Source organism: Drosophila teissieri, chromosome 3R, assembly GCF_016746235.2.
Source record: "Drosophila teissieri strain GT53w chromosome 3R, Prin_Dtei_1.1, whole genome shotgun sequence".
Lineage (NCBI taxonomy): Eukaryota > Metazoa > Arthropoda > Insecta > Diptera > Drosophilidae > Drosophila > Drosophila teissieri.
In genome coordinates, this window is record NC_053032.1 from 1375225 (window position 1) to 1392631 (window position 17407).

Genomic DNA, 17407 nt, shown 5'->3' on the forward strand with positions numbered 1-17407 from the left:
TCAACAACGTAAAGAACAAAGTCAGCAGAGGAGCTACAGCCGTGGTAGTCAATAAGGAGCAAGATCGCTACGTCAAGACGTTCGGGACAAGGAATCGGATGCCGCCGATTTTGAAATGTAAAAAATGTCCAAATCCCGATTAATAGAGTCAAATAATAGGTAATAGGCAGGTAGTCATTAATACACAAACTCAGAACAAAATTAACGAATTAACAGAAGCAGTTAACAAGATCATTAGAGGTAAACAAAATAATATGGTTGGCACTTTTCTCTAGTACGAGGTAATATTGGCCAGAAATATAATATTCATAACCGAAATTCAAAATTTAATGCTTACAGGCACACTGGCTAAGGCCAATATCGTAAACCCGGCCATTTTAAACCACGATGATTTGAAGTCTGTACTAGTTGATCACTCCACAGGGAAAACCCTGTATCACACCAAAACATCATTTTGCAACTGACGGAGAACATAGTAGCAGAATGCAACAACGACGTCCTTACAGTCAATGATTGCGTACCAACAACTTACGTATCGTACTGTAAGCCGGCTGCCCAAGATACTTGCGCATAATAATCAACGAGTGCCCAGCTAAAGTCAGCACTGACGACGGCCCCGAAATAGCTACCAACGGCTCACATCTAATTATGTTCGAGCAAGGGGATTTCATCAACGACACCAAACACGACAAGCAACGTGAAGCCATAAGGAAGACACCGGTCATGGCTGCATCCCAAACATTATCGGCCACGATCCCAGGCTAAGGATTCTCCAAAGGATTAACAATGAAAATGGCTGGACTTACTGACATCTGGTTTTCGGTCGTCGTGGAAACCAGCGTCTTCATTAGCTGCTCCATCCTGCTCATCTTGGTGTTGAGGAGGAGGCGAGATGCGAGGGGAAATATAACAAGTCGTGGACAAGTTCCAAATGACCGAGGACGGTCATACTTCTAAGAAGACAGTATTTAACATCGTTAGTGAGTAAACTGAAGTCGATATAAGTGTGGGGTTGTTACTCTAGTATTTTTATATGTAGATTCAGCATAAACGCCATTGGTTTCCCGGTAAGGGCATATATGCTCTTTTTGTTAGTGTCAGTACTTTGCTGAACGAGCGGTCGTCTTGCCGGCCGCGATTAGCTTGAGTAAAGTAGAATTATTTTTCAGTTTGATTTCAATTTTAATAAAGAGAAACTTACTCCAAGAAAGGCTGTATTTTTTTATTGGTTGTCTAGCCTTAAGGAAGACAGTAGCGAAAAAATTTCTCCCGACATACACTGAACTTATTCAGAACCCGCGCTGCGCAACGAAGCGTATGCGCACCACCAGCAGAGAAGATTTCAGCTCACCTCCCTGACCGAGAGGCCGGCCTCGTCTGCACTGACGTCATCACCCCTTCCCATCGCACTGCGGGAAACAACCCAGGGAAATACTTAAAACATAATTTAAATTCTTGATCAGAATCAATAGACGAGTCGATCTGGCCAAAGACAATAGAATAAGATGCGTAACGGCCCTACATTGTATTTGCACTTTGCAGCTACATTTTTGGTGACGACTAGAATTGCCCATTCTCCGTTCGCGTAAAGTTGAGAGCGTAAAAATCTATAAATAGAATTTTCTTGCTTGTGTAAGTAAAAACAATAAAGGAGATAGTGCGTATGTGTGCGTGCTTGTGCTAGAGTACGATTTTCGGGCCAAAATCTATTTTGATCATTGAAACGAATTTGATTATGGTTTTGGTCAATTTCGATATGATCTAATAATATAATTTTTAAAAATTGATGACTATTGACTATTATTTTTTGAAAGGTTTTTTTTTAAAAATTTGTTTGTTAAAATCGCCGTTTGAATTAGATACCGTTTACATATTTATATTTATGTTGATAATTAAAAATATGTTTTATGTGTAATAACCCAGGGAACACCACGGGGAGGCCATTACAATTGTAATGGGGTCCTATATTATTACTACTTATCGCAATTACTATTCGCGATTATATTTCCGTACTTTACTAATGCAACAAAACGACTTTAATTGAATATGAACACGGTTATATAGCGAAAATTTGAATAAATTGAGGAAAAAAAACAATCAAAATAGGTAGCGCGGTTTTCTTCCCACCCGAAATTGCGACCTTTTTAAAAATATCAAATTAGAATATAACAAATTAATTCGACTGAATCTTAATCTTTTAAATACTGAAAATGGGTCATTAACATACTTGTAAATTGACTTTATAAATATACTAAAAATTTAAAACAAATACGCTATGCCTCGCTTGGGATTAGCTGTTGTTTTCATTCCCACAATTAAGTCTTTCTCCAAGCTCTCAATTAGAGATTTATGGTTTTCAATGCCAGCATTGAAGCTTATGGAGCCTGTGTATATGTCGTGTCTAGGGGACAATGTCACAGCAGCCACTTACGTTGTTCAAAGTCTCGAGTGGCCCTTTGAAAACCCTAACCGTGCCAAAGCTTGCGCGTTGCGGAGCTGAACTTCTAGCTCGGCTTATAGCTGAAATCTGTAAATTGAACGTATTCAAACGGAAATTCTACTGCTGGTGCGAGTCAACTGTGGTACTTTCTTGGATCCGGGAGGATCCCTCAAGATTCAACGTGTTTGTAGCAAGCCGAGTGACTGCAATTCAGGAGTTGACTGGTACAATGAAATGGCGCTACATTCCCACTGCTTTAAATCCGGCAGATATTCTTTCGCGAGGAGCTCTTCCTAGCGAGCTTAACGAGTCCCCTTTGTGGGCCCATGGACCGCTCTTTCTGAGTAGCCCCATAACTGATTGGCCACAAAACGTAGTAACGGAGAAGCCAATACTGGAACTTCGTCGAAGGGTCTGGCTTCGTACTCGGATATTGTTGCATGCTCCAAATACGCGAATTCATTTCATGCTCTGCAGCGTACGTTTGGATAGATCCATAAGTTTTGCAAGCACATACGACATCCTGGGCGTACTGTCACCGACGTTCAAAGTGGGACTTCTCTGTTGCTGCGTCTGGTAATGGAATGATCCTACCAAAGGATCACCCAGTTGCTGTGGTTACTAGAAATCATGCTCATGAGCGCAACCTACGTACTGGTGCTCTTCTCAGCATAATTTGATCCCAATATTGGCCTATTGGGAGGAGGAAAACCGTAAGCAAGGCAGTATACAAGTGCGTCAGGTGTTTTCGAACGAAACCTCGCCTAATTAAGCACATAATGGCGGTGTGTTTTTATTTGCTTTGCAACCAAGGCGATACATTTGGAGCTAATTAAGGATCTAAGGAGGCCACGACAAATTTGGTCTGACAACGCAACTAACTTTGTTAGCGCAAAGAACGAGTTGCTAGAACTGAGGCGTTTCATTCCGCCTCGATCTCCTCACTTTGATGGTCTTTGGGAAGCAGCAGTGAAGACAGCTAAACATCACTTTTATCGAACCTAAGCTCTTCCATTTTCACCTTCGATAAGCTGAGAACTCTTCTTTGCCACATATCTGCGGTAGTTAATTATCGACCTTTAGTATTAAATTCAGAAAACCCTGCCGATCGTGATGTTTTACCTCCAACACGTTTTTTTGAATGGTGGCCCGCCTTCATCATTTATCGAGCCAGTAGTGACAAATTTAAACTTTAATCCCTTGGATAGCTGGCAGCGCATCGCCTACCTGCAGCCGGTTTTCTGGACCCGATGGAAAAAAGAGTATTTAATCTTACTTAAGCAGCGATCGAAGTGGCGCACTCCCAAGCCTGGGTTGCTTGTGGATGACGTGGTCCTCGTTAACGATGAATGTTTGCCCCTCCTGAAGTTACCTTTAGCGAGATTCGTTGAGCGGCTGCCTGGAAGAGAAGGAGTCGCCCGAGTTGCTGTGCTGAGGACACCAACAGGATTGACGATGCGTGCAGTGAATAAGCTGTGCCTGCTTCCTCTTAAGGATGCGGTTGAAAGCCACGCTTCCAACGGGGGAGTATGAAAGTATGAGTATGAAAGAATAAAGTATTTATAGTTATTAGCTATTAATAACTACTACTAGCTATTATAACTACTACCACCTAAATTAATTTATTATTCAGTATATTTTCGTGAATATGAATGAAAACTGTTACTAAATCTAATTTAAGATCTGTGTCCTCTTTAATCTTATATATATTAAAATTGAGAACAAGTTTCACCAATGATTATAGCTCCAGAACGCATAAGCCGATTTTAACGGTTTTGCATTCGTTGGAAAGGTTTCGGGCTCCGTTAGGAAAAAGTCAAAAGAAAAGCGGGAAAACCGTTTTTTACATGCAGCGCCATTTCTAAAACATAGGATGTCATTCTTCTCTGCTCATTTCGTTTTATTTAATTCATGAGACAAACTTTATTTGGTTCATAAATAAATTGTAGCAGCAGGCAGTTCTTTTTGAGGTGGTAAGTTGAACTGTGTTAATTATGTGTATCGTGCATTTGAGGTTTAACTCACCACTTCCACCTTCTTCGACTTCCTCATCCTCCTTCTTCTTCATCAATTAGAAGATACACGAGCCGAACGCTATAAAGCAAGAAGACTAAAGCATCAAAAATCACGCAGGTTTTCAGAAGAAGGAGGAGAAGGAAGACGATGAAGGAAGAAGAAAAAAGTAGGGAAGGAAGAGGATGAAGAAGAAAAAAAGGATGAAGAAGAAGGAAGAGGAGGAAGACGAAGAAGGACGAAAAAAAAGAAGGAAGAAGAAGGAGGAGGATTAAAAAGATGGAGGAGGAAGAAGAAGGAGGAGGAAGAAGAAGGTGAAGGATTAAGAAGATGGAGAAGGAAGAAGGAGGGTGAAGAAGAAGAAGGAAGAAGGAATAAGGAGCATGAAGAAGTCAGAAGAAGGAGGAGGAAGAAGAAGGAAGAGGTGAAAGACGAAGGAGGAGGAGGAAGACGAAGAGGGATAAAATGGTGAATTTAACCTCAAATGCACGATCCACATCATTTACAAAGTTCATCTTACCACTTTATTGAATCTAAAATTTCCTTGATTTAAGCTGCAGCGCCATTTCTGAAATATAGGATGTCATTTTTCTCTGCTCAGTTAGTTCTAGAGTGCTATTCTCTTTCATTCAATTTTGTGCTTTTGGAAATCAAATTGAATGGTGGACGAACGCACACTCAGCATTAAAATTGCCGTTAAATGTGCAGGTTTGTTTGGATTCATTGATTGATCTATTTAAAATACATTAGTGCCAATTACTATATTTTTGAACGTACAGGTGATTGACAATCCCACATGCAACATATCAAGAAATTCTGCAATGGCAAAAGTTTTGCAGCAAGCAGCAATTATTATATTGGATGACCCATAAAAAATCTCTGGAAGCATTAAACAGAACAATGCAAGATCTACGTCGCAATCAACAAATTTTTGGTGGTGCACTAATATTTTTGTCAGGAGATTTCCGACAAACATTGCCCGTCATTCCACGTGCAACGTTAGCGGATCAGGTCAATGCGAGCTTGAAGTATTATTTCCTGTGGCGATAAGTCCAAAAAATTAACATTGAACATAAACATGCGTCGTGTTCAATTGCACAAGGATCAATCTGCAAAACGGTTTTCGAAGCAATTATTAGAACTTGGAAGTGGCAAAGTTCCAAATACAATTTTTGTACAATTCTACAATCTAAAGGGGAATTTATAGAAAGCGTTTTTCCAAATATAATTCAAAATCACAGAAATCACGATTGGTTGACAGAACGAGCAATATTGTCACCAAAAAATGTACATGTCAATGAAATCAATTTCTACATTCAAGAAAAATTGCCAGGCGCACTGACATCATATAAATCTTTTGATAGCGCAATAAAAGAAGATAATGCAGTGAATTATCCAATTGAATTTTTAAATTCCCCAGAACCGCCTGGCATGCCCAACTATATTTTTCGTTTGTCCATTTGGAGCGAATACAAATAAAGAGTTTGGAATGCCAACTCTTGAATAGCTGCCCATGAGAAAAACACGGCTCTTCCAAATTCAACCCGCATACTTGAAGCGTTTGTCCTTGTGCCTTATTGATGGACATGACAAATGATAGACGCACTGGGAATTGCAGTCGCTTAAATTCAAACGGCATGTCTGTTGGTATCAACGGAATACGCGGTATGAGCACCATTTCTCCTTTCGCTTTTCCAGTCAATATCGTGGCTTCAATTAAATTCGGCATCAATTTTTTTACAACCAGTCTTGTGCCATTGCACAATTTTGGTGCATTTAAATTCCGTAGTAAAATAATTGATGAGCCGATTTTTAAGTTCAAAAAATGCGGTGGCTTACCAGATTTACCAGATACCAGATTTCAAAAGACTTATATGATGTCAGTGCGCCTGGCAATTGAATGTGACAATTGATTTCATTGACATGTAAATTTTTTGGTGACAATATTGCTCGTTCTGTCAACCAATCGTGATTTCTGTGATTTTGAATTATATTTGAAAAAACGCTTTCTATTAATTCCCCTTTAGATTGTAGAATTGTACAAAAATTGTTTGGCAAGGTGATCAAGCCATTTGTATTTGGAACTTTGCCACTTCCGATTTCTAATAATTGCTTCGAAAACCGTTCTGCAGATTGATCATAGTGCTATTGAACACGCATGTTTATTTTCAATGTCAATTTTTGGACATATCGCCACAGAAAATAATACTTCAAGCAAGCATTGACCTGATCCGCTAGCGTTGCACGTGGAATGACGGGCAATGTTTGTCGGAAATCTCCTGACAAAAATATTAGTGCACCACCCAAAATTTGTTGATTGCGACGTAGATCTTGCATTGTTCTGTTTAATGCTTCCAGAGATTTTTTATGGGTCATTCTTCTTCTTCTTCCTCCTCCTTCTTCTGACTTCTTCATGCTCCTTATTCCTTCTTCTTCTTCATCCTCCTTCTTCCTCCTCCATATTCTTAATCCTTCTCCTCCTTCTTCCTCCTCCATCTTCTTAATCCTCCTCCTTCTTCTTCCTCTTTCTTCTTCCTTCTTCGTCTTCTTCCTCCCCCTTCTTCTGAAAACCTGCGTGATTGTTGATGCTTTAGTGTTCTTGCTTTATTGCGTTCGGCTCGTGTATCTTCTAATTGATGAAGAAGAAGGAGGATGAGGAAGTCGAAGAAGGTGGAAGTGGTGAGTTTAACCTCAAATGCACGATACACATAATTAACACAGTTCAACTTACCACCTCAAAAACAAATGCCTGCTGTTACAATTTATTTATGAACCAAATAAAGTTTGTCTCATGAATTAAATAAAACAAAATGAGCAGAGAAGAATGACATCCTATGTTTTAGAAATGGCGCTGCATGTAAAAAACGGTTTTCCCGCTTTTCTTTTGACTTTTTCCAGAATTTATCTATCTCTCAAGTTGGATCGAACTGCACATGGTGTGCGAATTTTATTGTAATCGGTTGAGTGGTTTAGGAGTCCATTGAGGACAAACATTGTGACACGAGATTTATATATATTAAGATATATATAATATTGAGATTTATTTATATATATATATATATATATATAATATTGAGATTTATATATATATATATATATAGTATAATGTTTAACGTAACAGTGAGCCGAATTAATGTCTCGTCCCGCTGACTAAAGACAACGCTAAGAATATTAAATAAAAAGATCGAAGAAAAGTATTTTTAAAGACTTTATTTATTAAATCTCAGCTTAAGACTGATTCAGGTGATAAAAAATATTTCTTATGAGGCCCTTAGTTTACATTTATTCGGGATGGGAGCGAGCTCTCCCGCTTGTGGTAGTATGTGTTTGTATACAGTAACAAATGAGTGTATGTAGGGAGAGCGGCAACGCTTACTCCGGGTGCAAGTGTTTATATCGTGGGATCTGCATATTCAGCATATTCACATGTACTGGCTATGTGAATATGTCACTATATTAAATTTGGAATTCGTGGGATCTGATATTCAGCATATTCTTAAATGCTGACTATGTGAATATGTCACTTCCCTCCCCCCCTATGCTTGGGCTACCATTTCAGGGTACAATGCGGGCAACTGTATTTGTGGCGGTTCTATTTCTTGTTGTGGTTCTTGATTATTATACCCGTTACTCGTAGAGTAAAAGGGTATACTAGATTCGTTGAAAAGTATGTAACAGGCAGAAGGAAGCGTGTCCGACCATATAAAGTATATATATTCTTGATCAGAATCAATAGCCGAGTCGATCTGACCATGTCCGTCTGTCCGTCCGTCTGTCCGTCCGTCTGTCTATCCGTCCGTATGAACGTCGAGATTTCAGGAACTATAAAAGCTAGAAAGTTGAGAATAAGCATACAGACTCCAGAGACATAGACGCAGCGCAAGTTTGTCGATTCATGTTGCCACGCCCACTCCAACGCCCACGCCAACGCCCACAAACCGCCCAAAACTGCCACGCCCACACTTTTTAAAAATGTTTTGATATTTTTTCATTTTCTTATTAGTATTGTAAATTTCTATTGATCTGCAGAAAAACTTTTTGCCACGCCCACCCTAACGCCCGCAAACCGCCCAAAACTGCCACGCCCATACCTTTGAAAAATGTTGTGAAATTTTTTCACATTTTTGTTCGTCTTGTAAATTTAACTCTCTATACCAAAAAACTTTTTGCCACGCCCACTCTAACGCCAACAAACCGCCAAAAACGGTCAGTGTTGTCATTTCTCTTCGCACTTTTACCAGCTGAGTAACGGGTATCAGATAGTCGGGGAACATGACTATAGCGTATTATCTTGTTTTTTACTTGTTTTCTGAATTTTGTATATAAAACAGTTAGTGGATTTAGTCTAAAAATTTTTGATAGGACAAGAAAAATTATAAGAACAATAACTAAAATTATTATAGTTGCATAAAATGTGGTATTATTTTCTGAAATTAATTTTAAAATGTCATTATGTTCTACTATCTTAATTTTAGTCACATTAATTGGTAAATACAATGGAGTTAAATCAAATTCTGGACTTAACGAATTTTCGCTTAAAATAACATTTCCAATATTGACTTTACATTGTTTTATTATTATAATTTTGTTTCCATTTATTTTAATATCGCCATTTAGTTCTTGACAATTTTGTGCGATTTTAGTTTCCGTTAGTTTCCATGTAAGTATAATATTTGGTTCAACGTATTGAATTATTTCTTTCGAGAGAGTTGGTATAAAATTACAAATGGGATTCTTGCGCTTAATTATGTTTTTAATGCATTCATTATTAACTTCTATTTTATCTTGATTATAAAGTTTATTCTCATTATACCCGTTACTCGTAGAGAAAAAGGGTATACTAGATTCGTTGAAAAGTATGTAACAGGCAGAAGGAAGCGTTTCCGACCATATAAAGTATATATATTCTTGATCAGGATCAATAGCCGAGACGATCTGGCCATGTCCGTCTGTCCACACTTTTAAAAAAGGTTTTGATATTTTTTCATTTTTGTATTAGTCTTGTAAATTTCTATCGATTTGCAAAAAAACTTTTTGCCACGCCCACTCTAACGCCCACAAACCGCCCAAAACTGTCACGCCCACACTTTTAAAAAATGTTTTGATATGTTTTCATTTTTGTATTAGACTTGTAAATTTCTATCGATTTCCTAAAAATCTTTTTGCCACGCCCACTCTAACGCCTACAAGCCGCCAAAAACTGTCAGAGTTAGAGACTATCCTTCGCACTTCCACTAGCTGAGTAAAGGGTATCAGATAGTCGGGGAATTCGACTATAGCGTTCTTTCTTGTTTTCAAAATATGATTGTTGATCTGAATGGTCTAACTGATACCCATTATGGTCGGGATAGGGAATTATTTTAATGGTGTTTAAGATTTTGTGGTTAATAGGAATATGTGAAATGAGTAATAGTTCGTTATTTGTTTTGTCAATCCAAGTTGATGTTTTGATTAAAAGTATATTCTGGCTGTTAATGCTTTCTAACTTGTCGTAATTGAGTAATTTTGGGTTAAAAAGACCAAGACGTGAAAGTTGCATGCCCATTTCTATGTCTTCTATGTATTCAATAAATTGCGTGAGCTCATAGACGAGTGTGTCAATATCATTGCGATTATTTTCGTAGTTGGTGAGTTTCTGCAGTCCTTCATTCACAAATTTTACGACATCATTTAATTTATGAACTTGAATTAAATTTTCGCAATTAGATCTATTTTTTTGTTAATTTTTACTCTATCATTTTCATCAAGTGTGCCAAAAAGAAATTTAAAAGATGAACCTATTATGTCGAATAGTCCACGTTTTCGACTAATTTGTTGATGAATAGTTAAACCATTTAATTCTTTCAATAGTTTGTTGTACAAATATTTCATTCTAGGTGAGTCTGAGATTTTGTTACCAGAAGATTTTGTGATTGCATTGATTTCCGTTAAATTAATTCTTAGACAGTGATGTTCATATGCTAGCGGTATTTGAATTGGATTACTTGAAAAGAGTAAAAAGCCAAGGACGGAATCTGGGTTGGTTATTTGAAATTGTTAAGTATGGCCCGTGGTGAAGAATAGAAGCAAGGTTCCTGTGGAAGTTTGACGGTATTAGTTTTTTTTTGTTTCTTAAATTGTGTTTTGTAGTATTTGATTTCTCTATTTCGATTAGTAATTTTGTAATGGTCATCATCTATTTTTTCTACATTTTTATTTTCTTTAAATGGATTTTCAAATTTACCCTTTTGAATTGGACTTTTTCTGCGTTTTCCCAAAAGAAGTGTTCTTTAAAACGGTCGTCAAGATTTCTTCGAAACTATAGAAGATATCCTAAATCTGTAAAGCGTCACTTATACACAAAACATCTGGCTATGGCATCACACAAGCTTTTTTTGAAAAATTTTTTTGTCGATTTTTTATAGACTTTTTTAGATGGGAAAACATGGTCAAAAAGTTCAACTTTTTTTCAAATCGCTGCCTATTTGTGAAATTTTAAAATTTTTAAAAAAGCTCGTGTCATGCCATAGTCAACGTTCTTAAAATTAAGTAAAAAAAATTTTTTTTTGTTCCAAGGTTCAGAAGCTGAAATATCATTACAACCGTTTGACCTCAGCGCACCGGCATTGGTGCATTCAACGACGCGCAAAAGGAAAATCTCACGACAATTTTATCCGGTTTTTTTTTAATTCTTTAAGTTTAAGCATTAAATAATCAGATAAAAAAAATTATGTTCAAATGTGTGTAGTTTTTTTGCAATCCATCCTTGAATAAGAGGCCCGAAATTTGAGCGCGAGGGTAGACGACCCCCTTAATGTCTTATTCATAATTTGTGTATTCATATATGAAATATACTGTGTTTGTTTGTATGGTAGTTGGTGTGTTACTCCCAATGTTGAATTTGGCCTGTTCTTCAGCTGTAGTATTGTTTGGCAGATCGTTTAGGTGTATCTTTATTTAATTTAACAGATTTCACAATAATATTTCAAAACTTGAAGATAAAGAACAATAATATGCTTATCATAGCATTATTTGAAAAATTATATTTTTATTATTTTATTTAACAGATTTTACCATAATATATTAAAATTTAAAGATTAAGAAACTATAACAGCATATTGTTGTCATTATTTAAAAAATGTTATAATATTTGGTGTGGGATTCAAATATTTTTTTCTTTGTATATACTTTAAAGGTTCTAGTTTTGTTACATTATTGTTAATATAGATACTGTGTATGCTCTCTATGTATCATAAACAAACAATTTTTTTAATACATTAATTTATTTCTAATTATTAAAAGTTTATAGAATTAATTTCTTTAACTAATATCTTAAACAAAATTTACGCATCTTTGATTTTTAAAAGAATTTTAAACCAAAATGCTTTAATTAAATATAAACCATAGCCAAAGCAGAAAGCAAAAAAAAAGGAACATAGCGACTGAAGCTGATTTTTCATTTTCGTCGCTTCTTGATTTTTGCTTTTACTTTGACTGCGACTTTATAACTTTCAAAATTGTAACTAAGCATTTGATAATTATATGTACATATATGCATATTTAGAAGGTAAACATGAGTGTAGGTTCCGTTTGGAGAAGATGGGGCTTGCGCACTGGAATCCATCTAAATGTTCTCCTCCTCGAGACCGCGCTTGAAGAACATGATCACGGACACCATGCCGTCGCAGTCCACAGATTGGACGGTGAAGAACTGCAGCTCCCTCCAACGGCCTGAGATTTCTTTCATGGCCTTGTTTATGTTGATAATGTTGGCGAACATCTCGTCTTGTAGATCTTCATGGTGATTGGGTGGTTGTCGGTCTTCGGAAGATAATGTCCGAATCGCTGGTAAAAATGCAATTACAACTGCACAGACCGGACACTGCAAAACGATCCGACACGCGCTCATTTAAACAGGAAAAAAAAAAAAACAGGAGAGAACGCTATAGTCGAGTTCCCCGACTATCTGATACCCGTTACTCAGCTAGTGGAAGTGCGAAGGAGAGTCTTTAACACTGACAGTTTTTGTAGGCTTGTAGGCGTTAAAGTGGGCGTGGCAAAAAGTTTTTTGGCAAATCGATAGAAATTTACAAGTCTAATACAAAAATGAAAAAATATCAAAACATTTTTCAAAAGTGTGGGCGCGGCAGTTTTGGGCGGTTTGTGGGCGTTAGAGTGGGCGTGGCCACATGAATCGACAAACTTGCGCTGCGTCTATGTCTCTGGAATCTGTATGCTTAATCTCAACTTTCTAGCTTTTGTAGTTCCTGAGATCTCGACGTTCATATGGACAGACGGACAGACAGACGGACGGACAGACGGACATGGCCAGATCGACTCGGCTACTGATCCTGATCAAGAATATATATACTTTATATGGTCGGAAACGCTTCCTTCTGCCTGTTACATACCTATCAACGAATCTAGTATACCCTTTTACTCTACGAGTAACGGGTATAATTATATGCAGCAGAAATTTGTACACAAAATTCAACCTGACTACAAAATTAAGTCTCGCGTAAACGGACGTAATACGGGCGGCAATCCATTTAAGGCACTATTATTTTATAGCTACTTCTTTGTTTAATTTTTTTTTGGGCTTCCCTAAGGTTAAAAATAACTTGTGCTTGAAAATTTCAGTATTTTATTTTTAAAATGTCGCGGAATAATGGCTAGAAACGATCATATAAGCCCCCAGCATCCCAAAATGTACTATGTACATATATGTATATTCTGATGTTTCGCCTACTTCTATTAACTGCGGTTTACTGTTTTTTCACTTGCAATGGGACTGAAAGCGAGTGCCGCCGGCACTTGAGTGCATGCACTCATAGCACACTCGAAATTTTTTTACGAGTGTGTCTGCTTTGCTAAGCTTCTGATGAATGACACTAAAACAATAAAGTAATTGAGCTATTACATTTTTCGGTGCTACACTTCTTGAAATGGGATCCGATAGAACTGAATTTTTCCCGGAGCTCCCAAACGCAGATGATAATTTCAATGTGACGACAGCTCGGGCACGTCTATTAAAGGCCAATCTGTTGTAAGCAATAACAAACTTTAATATTTAAATTGAACTTAACACGCATCGATTGTGCCGCACTTCAAGTCTTCCTTGCGCAGTACAATCTAGTTGCTCGCCATTTTTGAAGATATGATCCCTTTAAGCAAAATTTGGTTAATATTTCAGCATGTTGTGCTCAATTCCAAGCGTTTTTTGTCCAGCTTATTTTAATAAGACATAAATATATTAAAGTCTCTTTTACTTTGAATACATGAGGTTAATCTCTCGCTGTCATTTATTACCATATATAGTAACGTTAGAGCATCCGGCGTGCGTTTCCATACATTCCAAAATACACTAACTCCTTTTGGACTTTTTGTATTAGACTAAATGTTTTATTTTATGCTTTTATTTTACTTACTAACTAACTCAAAATGAATTCCATTTAATTTGCTGTTTCGCAGGCATCGACCCAATCGTTGTAAACATCAATAGGTTCTGAAAGAAAGTTAATTCCTGTCTGAAAATCCTCCAAGCACACCCTACATGTTATTTTCGCTGTATTTCTGCCTTTATCCCTGAAATGATAAAAAAGGCCTGTTGTAAGAATTTCACGTTCATATATGTACATAGATCAAAATTAAATCTGTGTCTACATATACGCTTAAATAAAATTTAAGCCAAAACTGTCCAAAATATGTACATTTTAACTTCACACGACTTTTCATGGTTGCAAAATGGGCAATTAAATTGTTGATCAAGGGGTTCAATATTCTTTCTCTTCGGAGGCGGTTTCCTTTTAGACTTTCTTCTCCCCATTTTGTTCAAGTAATGCCTTTACAGTAGGGATGTGACAAATACATTAAAATATAAATATATCGATATTTTTGAAAAAAATTAATATTTATATCGTGATATAATATATATATTTTTTATCATTTAATTGATGTGTATTCAATCTGTAAAATATATATTTAATATTTTGTTCGCCCCACTTATATAGATAGGTGACCACTAAAAGGAAGGCGTAAGGAAAATGGCACGATAATGAGCGCAGTCAATAGTTATGTATTCTTAAACAAAGTGGCAATATTATGTTTCCGTAATTTGGTTTCGATTTAAAAATTAAATTAAAATTTTTTTTGGTAAAATAAGCTGAAGACACTATACATTTTAAAATACATACTACAAATTTTTCGCCCCGCTTATATAGGTAGGTGACCACTAAAAGGAAGGCGTAAGGAAAATGGCACGATAATGGGCGCAGTCAATAGTTATGTATTCTAAAACAAAGTGGCAATATTATGTTTCCGTAAATTGATTTCGATTTAAAAATTAAATTAAAATTGTTTTTGTTAAAATAAGCTGAAGCCACTATAAATTTATAAATACATACTACAAATTTGTTTCATCACAAATTTAAATCAATAAATTTGTTATTTTTAAATATACTTTCAGAAGCTGACTACCGAGAAATTGACGTTCAATAATTTATCCTTTTATATATGAGAACTGATTTCTATGAAATCTCTCAAAATCTAAAAAACGTTGTTAAAATTGGATGTTAAAAATATGCCAATTTAAGATTCGGGCTAAATCACACAAGGCAGCACCCAACATCTTATTGGCTAAATTACATAATCCTACAGAGCACAAGTTTAAAATTCCTCTTTAAATTATGATGGAAATAAGACCAATTATGTGGTATATGTAACAGATAGAAGGAAACGTTTTCAGCCCTTTAAAGTATATATAATCTCAAAAAGAAACACTATCCGAGTCGATCTTGCCAAGTACATACGTTTGTCGGTTCGTCCATATGAACGGTGATTTTTCTGAAACTATTAAAGCTAAATTAGGCATGCGGATTCTAGTGATGCCTCCGCTTCGCAAGTATATTTCAGAACCGCAGCACAGCTAAAAACTGTCTCAAATTTCTTTTATTTCAATTATTTTATGCGAATTTCTATCGATATGCAAAAAAAATATTTTCCTTACTCACCTTAAAGCCCATGAACAGTCACTCCAATTTTTTTGAATAATGTTCGATTTAATTTTATTCTATGTATCTATATATATATATATATACATATATATAAATATCATATATCTACATATATGTATGCCATAAAATTTTGGTCATGCCCTCAAACCGCAACGTCCATTAGTTTACTAGAAAATTTATATCGATAAGCTACACAAATTTATATTTCATTAAGATGCTGTTTTAAAATATTTTTTAAACAAAAAATAGGTGTAATTTATGTGGAACACATCGATCATTATTCATAGATAATTTTGACTCTTTGTCAAAAAACATAAGTTCTGTTTACACTATGACTGCATCTGGCGGTTTGGCCAAGTTCTGAACAAAAGTGGGCATTCTGGGTCTTTTACTGATATTTCAATAATTTTCGGATCACGTCGGTTACGACACAATCGCTCAATATGTGCAGATACAAATGAATACAATTGTATTACATTTCCTGATGATCCTTATTGTGTTATACAACTTTAAGACATTATCTACTCCTTAATAAAATGAAAAACAAGATAGAACGCTATAGTCGAGTTCCCCGACTAAGGAGAAGAAAGAAGGAGAAATTTCAACACTGACAGTTATTGCAGTTTTATGAATTTTAGAGTGGGCGTGGCAACAAGATTTTTATCGTGGCAATTTATTTTAATCGAGAAAAATGTACATAACTAACAAAAATGTGAAAAAATATTAAAAAATTTGTCAGCTGCAGCTTTTGGAGGTCGTGGGCGGGGCAATAAGATTTTATTACAAATCGATAGAAATTTACAATATTAATAAAAAAAGAAAAAATATCAAAACATTTTTAAAAAGTAAGAGTGGGCGTTGCAAAAAGTTTTTCTGCAAATCAAAAAAAATTTCCAAGACTAATAAAAAAATGAAAGAATATCCAAGAAATTGGCAAGACAAATGATAAAATTACATAAACTGACAAGAAACTGAGGAGTCTGCGTGGCAATCATCCAAAGCAAAGGTACATGGAGTGCGTTCATAACTTATATTAGAGGGTCCCAAGATTTTGTTTCTGTCTGTTATATAATTTCAAAGAATCTGATATAATCTATATTGATTCATTTATTTTATTGGTTCACAATTTTTTTAAGAGCGTTCATATTAGGCGACATTTTTTCTAAAGGCTCTTTTTTAGCTGATAACATGCCAAAGGCAGACGATGAAATGGGCGACCAAGACTTATAGTCTCAGCTGATCATCTTAGTAACTTGCTTCAATTTAATATTATTTAAATGTCTATATCAATTATCCAGTGGAACCCTAACGCTTACTTCAATAATTTTCATGAACTCTCACTATTAATAAAGTCAGAAAATCCACATGTAATCTGTTTGCAAGAAACCCATCTCCCCAACGCCTATTTAAATATCAAAACACCAAAGCCGTATATTGGCTATTTTCATAACTCTAAAAACATTTGCACAGGAAAGCAAGGAATTGGTTTTCTTGGTAAACATGACCTACCACATAGGTACATGCAGACCAACTCCAAAATCCTAGCTGACTTACTTTTAATTGAAGTCAAACTACAGTTTACAATTATTAATATGTACATCCCCCTAACTAAAAATTTCTGCTTCACAGGTATTCCAGTAGTGCTGGAGTGCCAATGCAAGGCACCCAAATTGGGGGTCACTAGCCCCCAATGCTCGGAGGAAAAAATTCGATAACGCCCTCAACTAAACCAATTTAATTGTTCTAAATAATAATTCAACCACGCACTTTTCGACACACCGTACCTTTACGCACGTCGACATCACTCCCCAACAACTTTGCCACAGTTATAATTGGTCAATATCACCGGATCTGCTTGTCAGCGATCACTCTCCAATATTCACAAAAATTATAATTGATCAGAATACTGTAAAATGCACCCCCCCTCCTAAATATAAAACTGACTACGCTAATTGGGAAAAAT

The 17407-nt window shown here is 36.0% G+C and overlaps 1 protein-coding gene across 3 annotated transcripts; it reads right to left on the minus strand.

Annotated features, from left to right (window-relative positions):
- Positions 1-11805: 11805 nt before the first annotated feature.
- Positions 11806-14286, minus strand: LOC122620764 (transcription elongation factor 1 homolog). Of its 3 annotated transcripts, XR_006326151.1 has the most exons (4): positions 14143-14286; positions 13861-14017; positions 13539-13803; positions 13060-13473 (listed from the first exon to the last, which is right to left on the minus strand). XR_006326151.1 is itself a non-coding variant. In XM_043798375.1 (3 exons), exons 1-2 carry the CDS (start codon positions 14256-14258, stop codon positions 13885-13887), a joined length of 249 nt encoding a protein of 82 aa, XP_043654310.1. In that variant the 5' UTR covers positions 14259-14286; the 3' UTR covers positions 11806-12314; positions 13861-13884. The 3 variants fall into 3 exon arrangements, 2 of the variants coding, with proteins under 2 accessions (XP_043654310.1, XP_043654309.1); XM_043798375.1 differs by lacking the exons at positions 13060-13473; positions 13539-13803 and adding an exon at positions 11806-12314; XM_043798374.1 differs by having other exon boundaries at positions 13060-13803.
- Between the last annotated feature and the right edge of the window lie 3121 nt (positions 14287-17407).

Bases quoted from the DNA above. Each gene is read 5' to 3' on its own strand.
- LOC122620764 (XM_043798375.1), bottom strand. From the start codon at position 14,258: ATGGGGAGAAGAAAGTCTAAAAGGAAACCGCCTCCGAAGAGAAAGAAT. The intron at 14,018-14,142 runs GTACATATTTTG...TTATCATTTCAG, and splicing joins AAGTCGTGTGAAGTTAAAAT to GGATAAAGGCAGAAATACAG.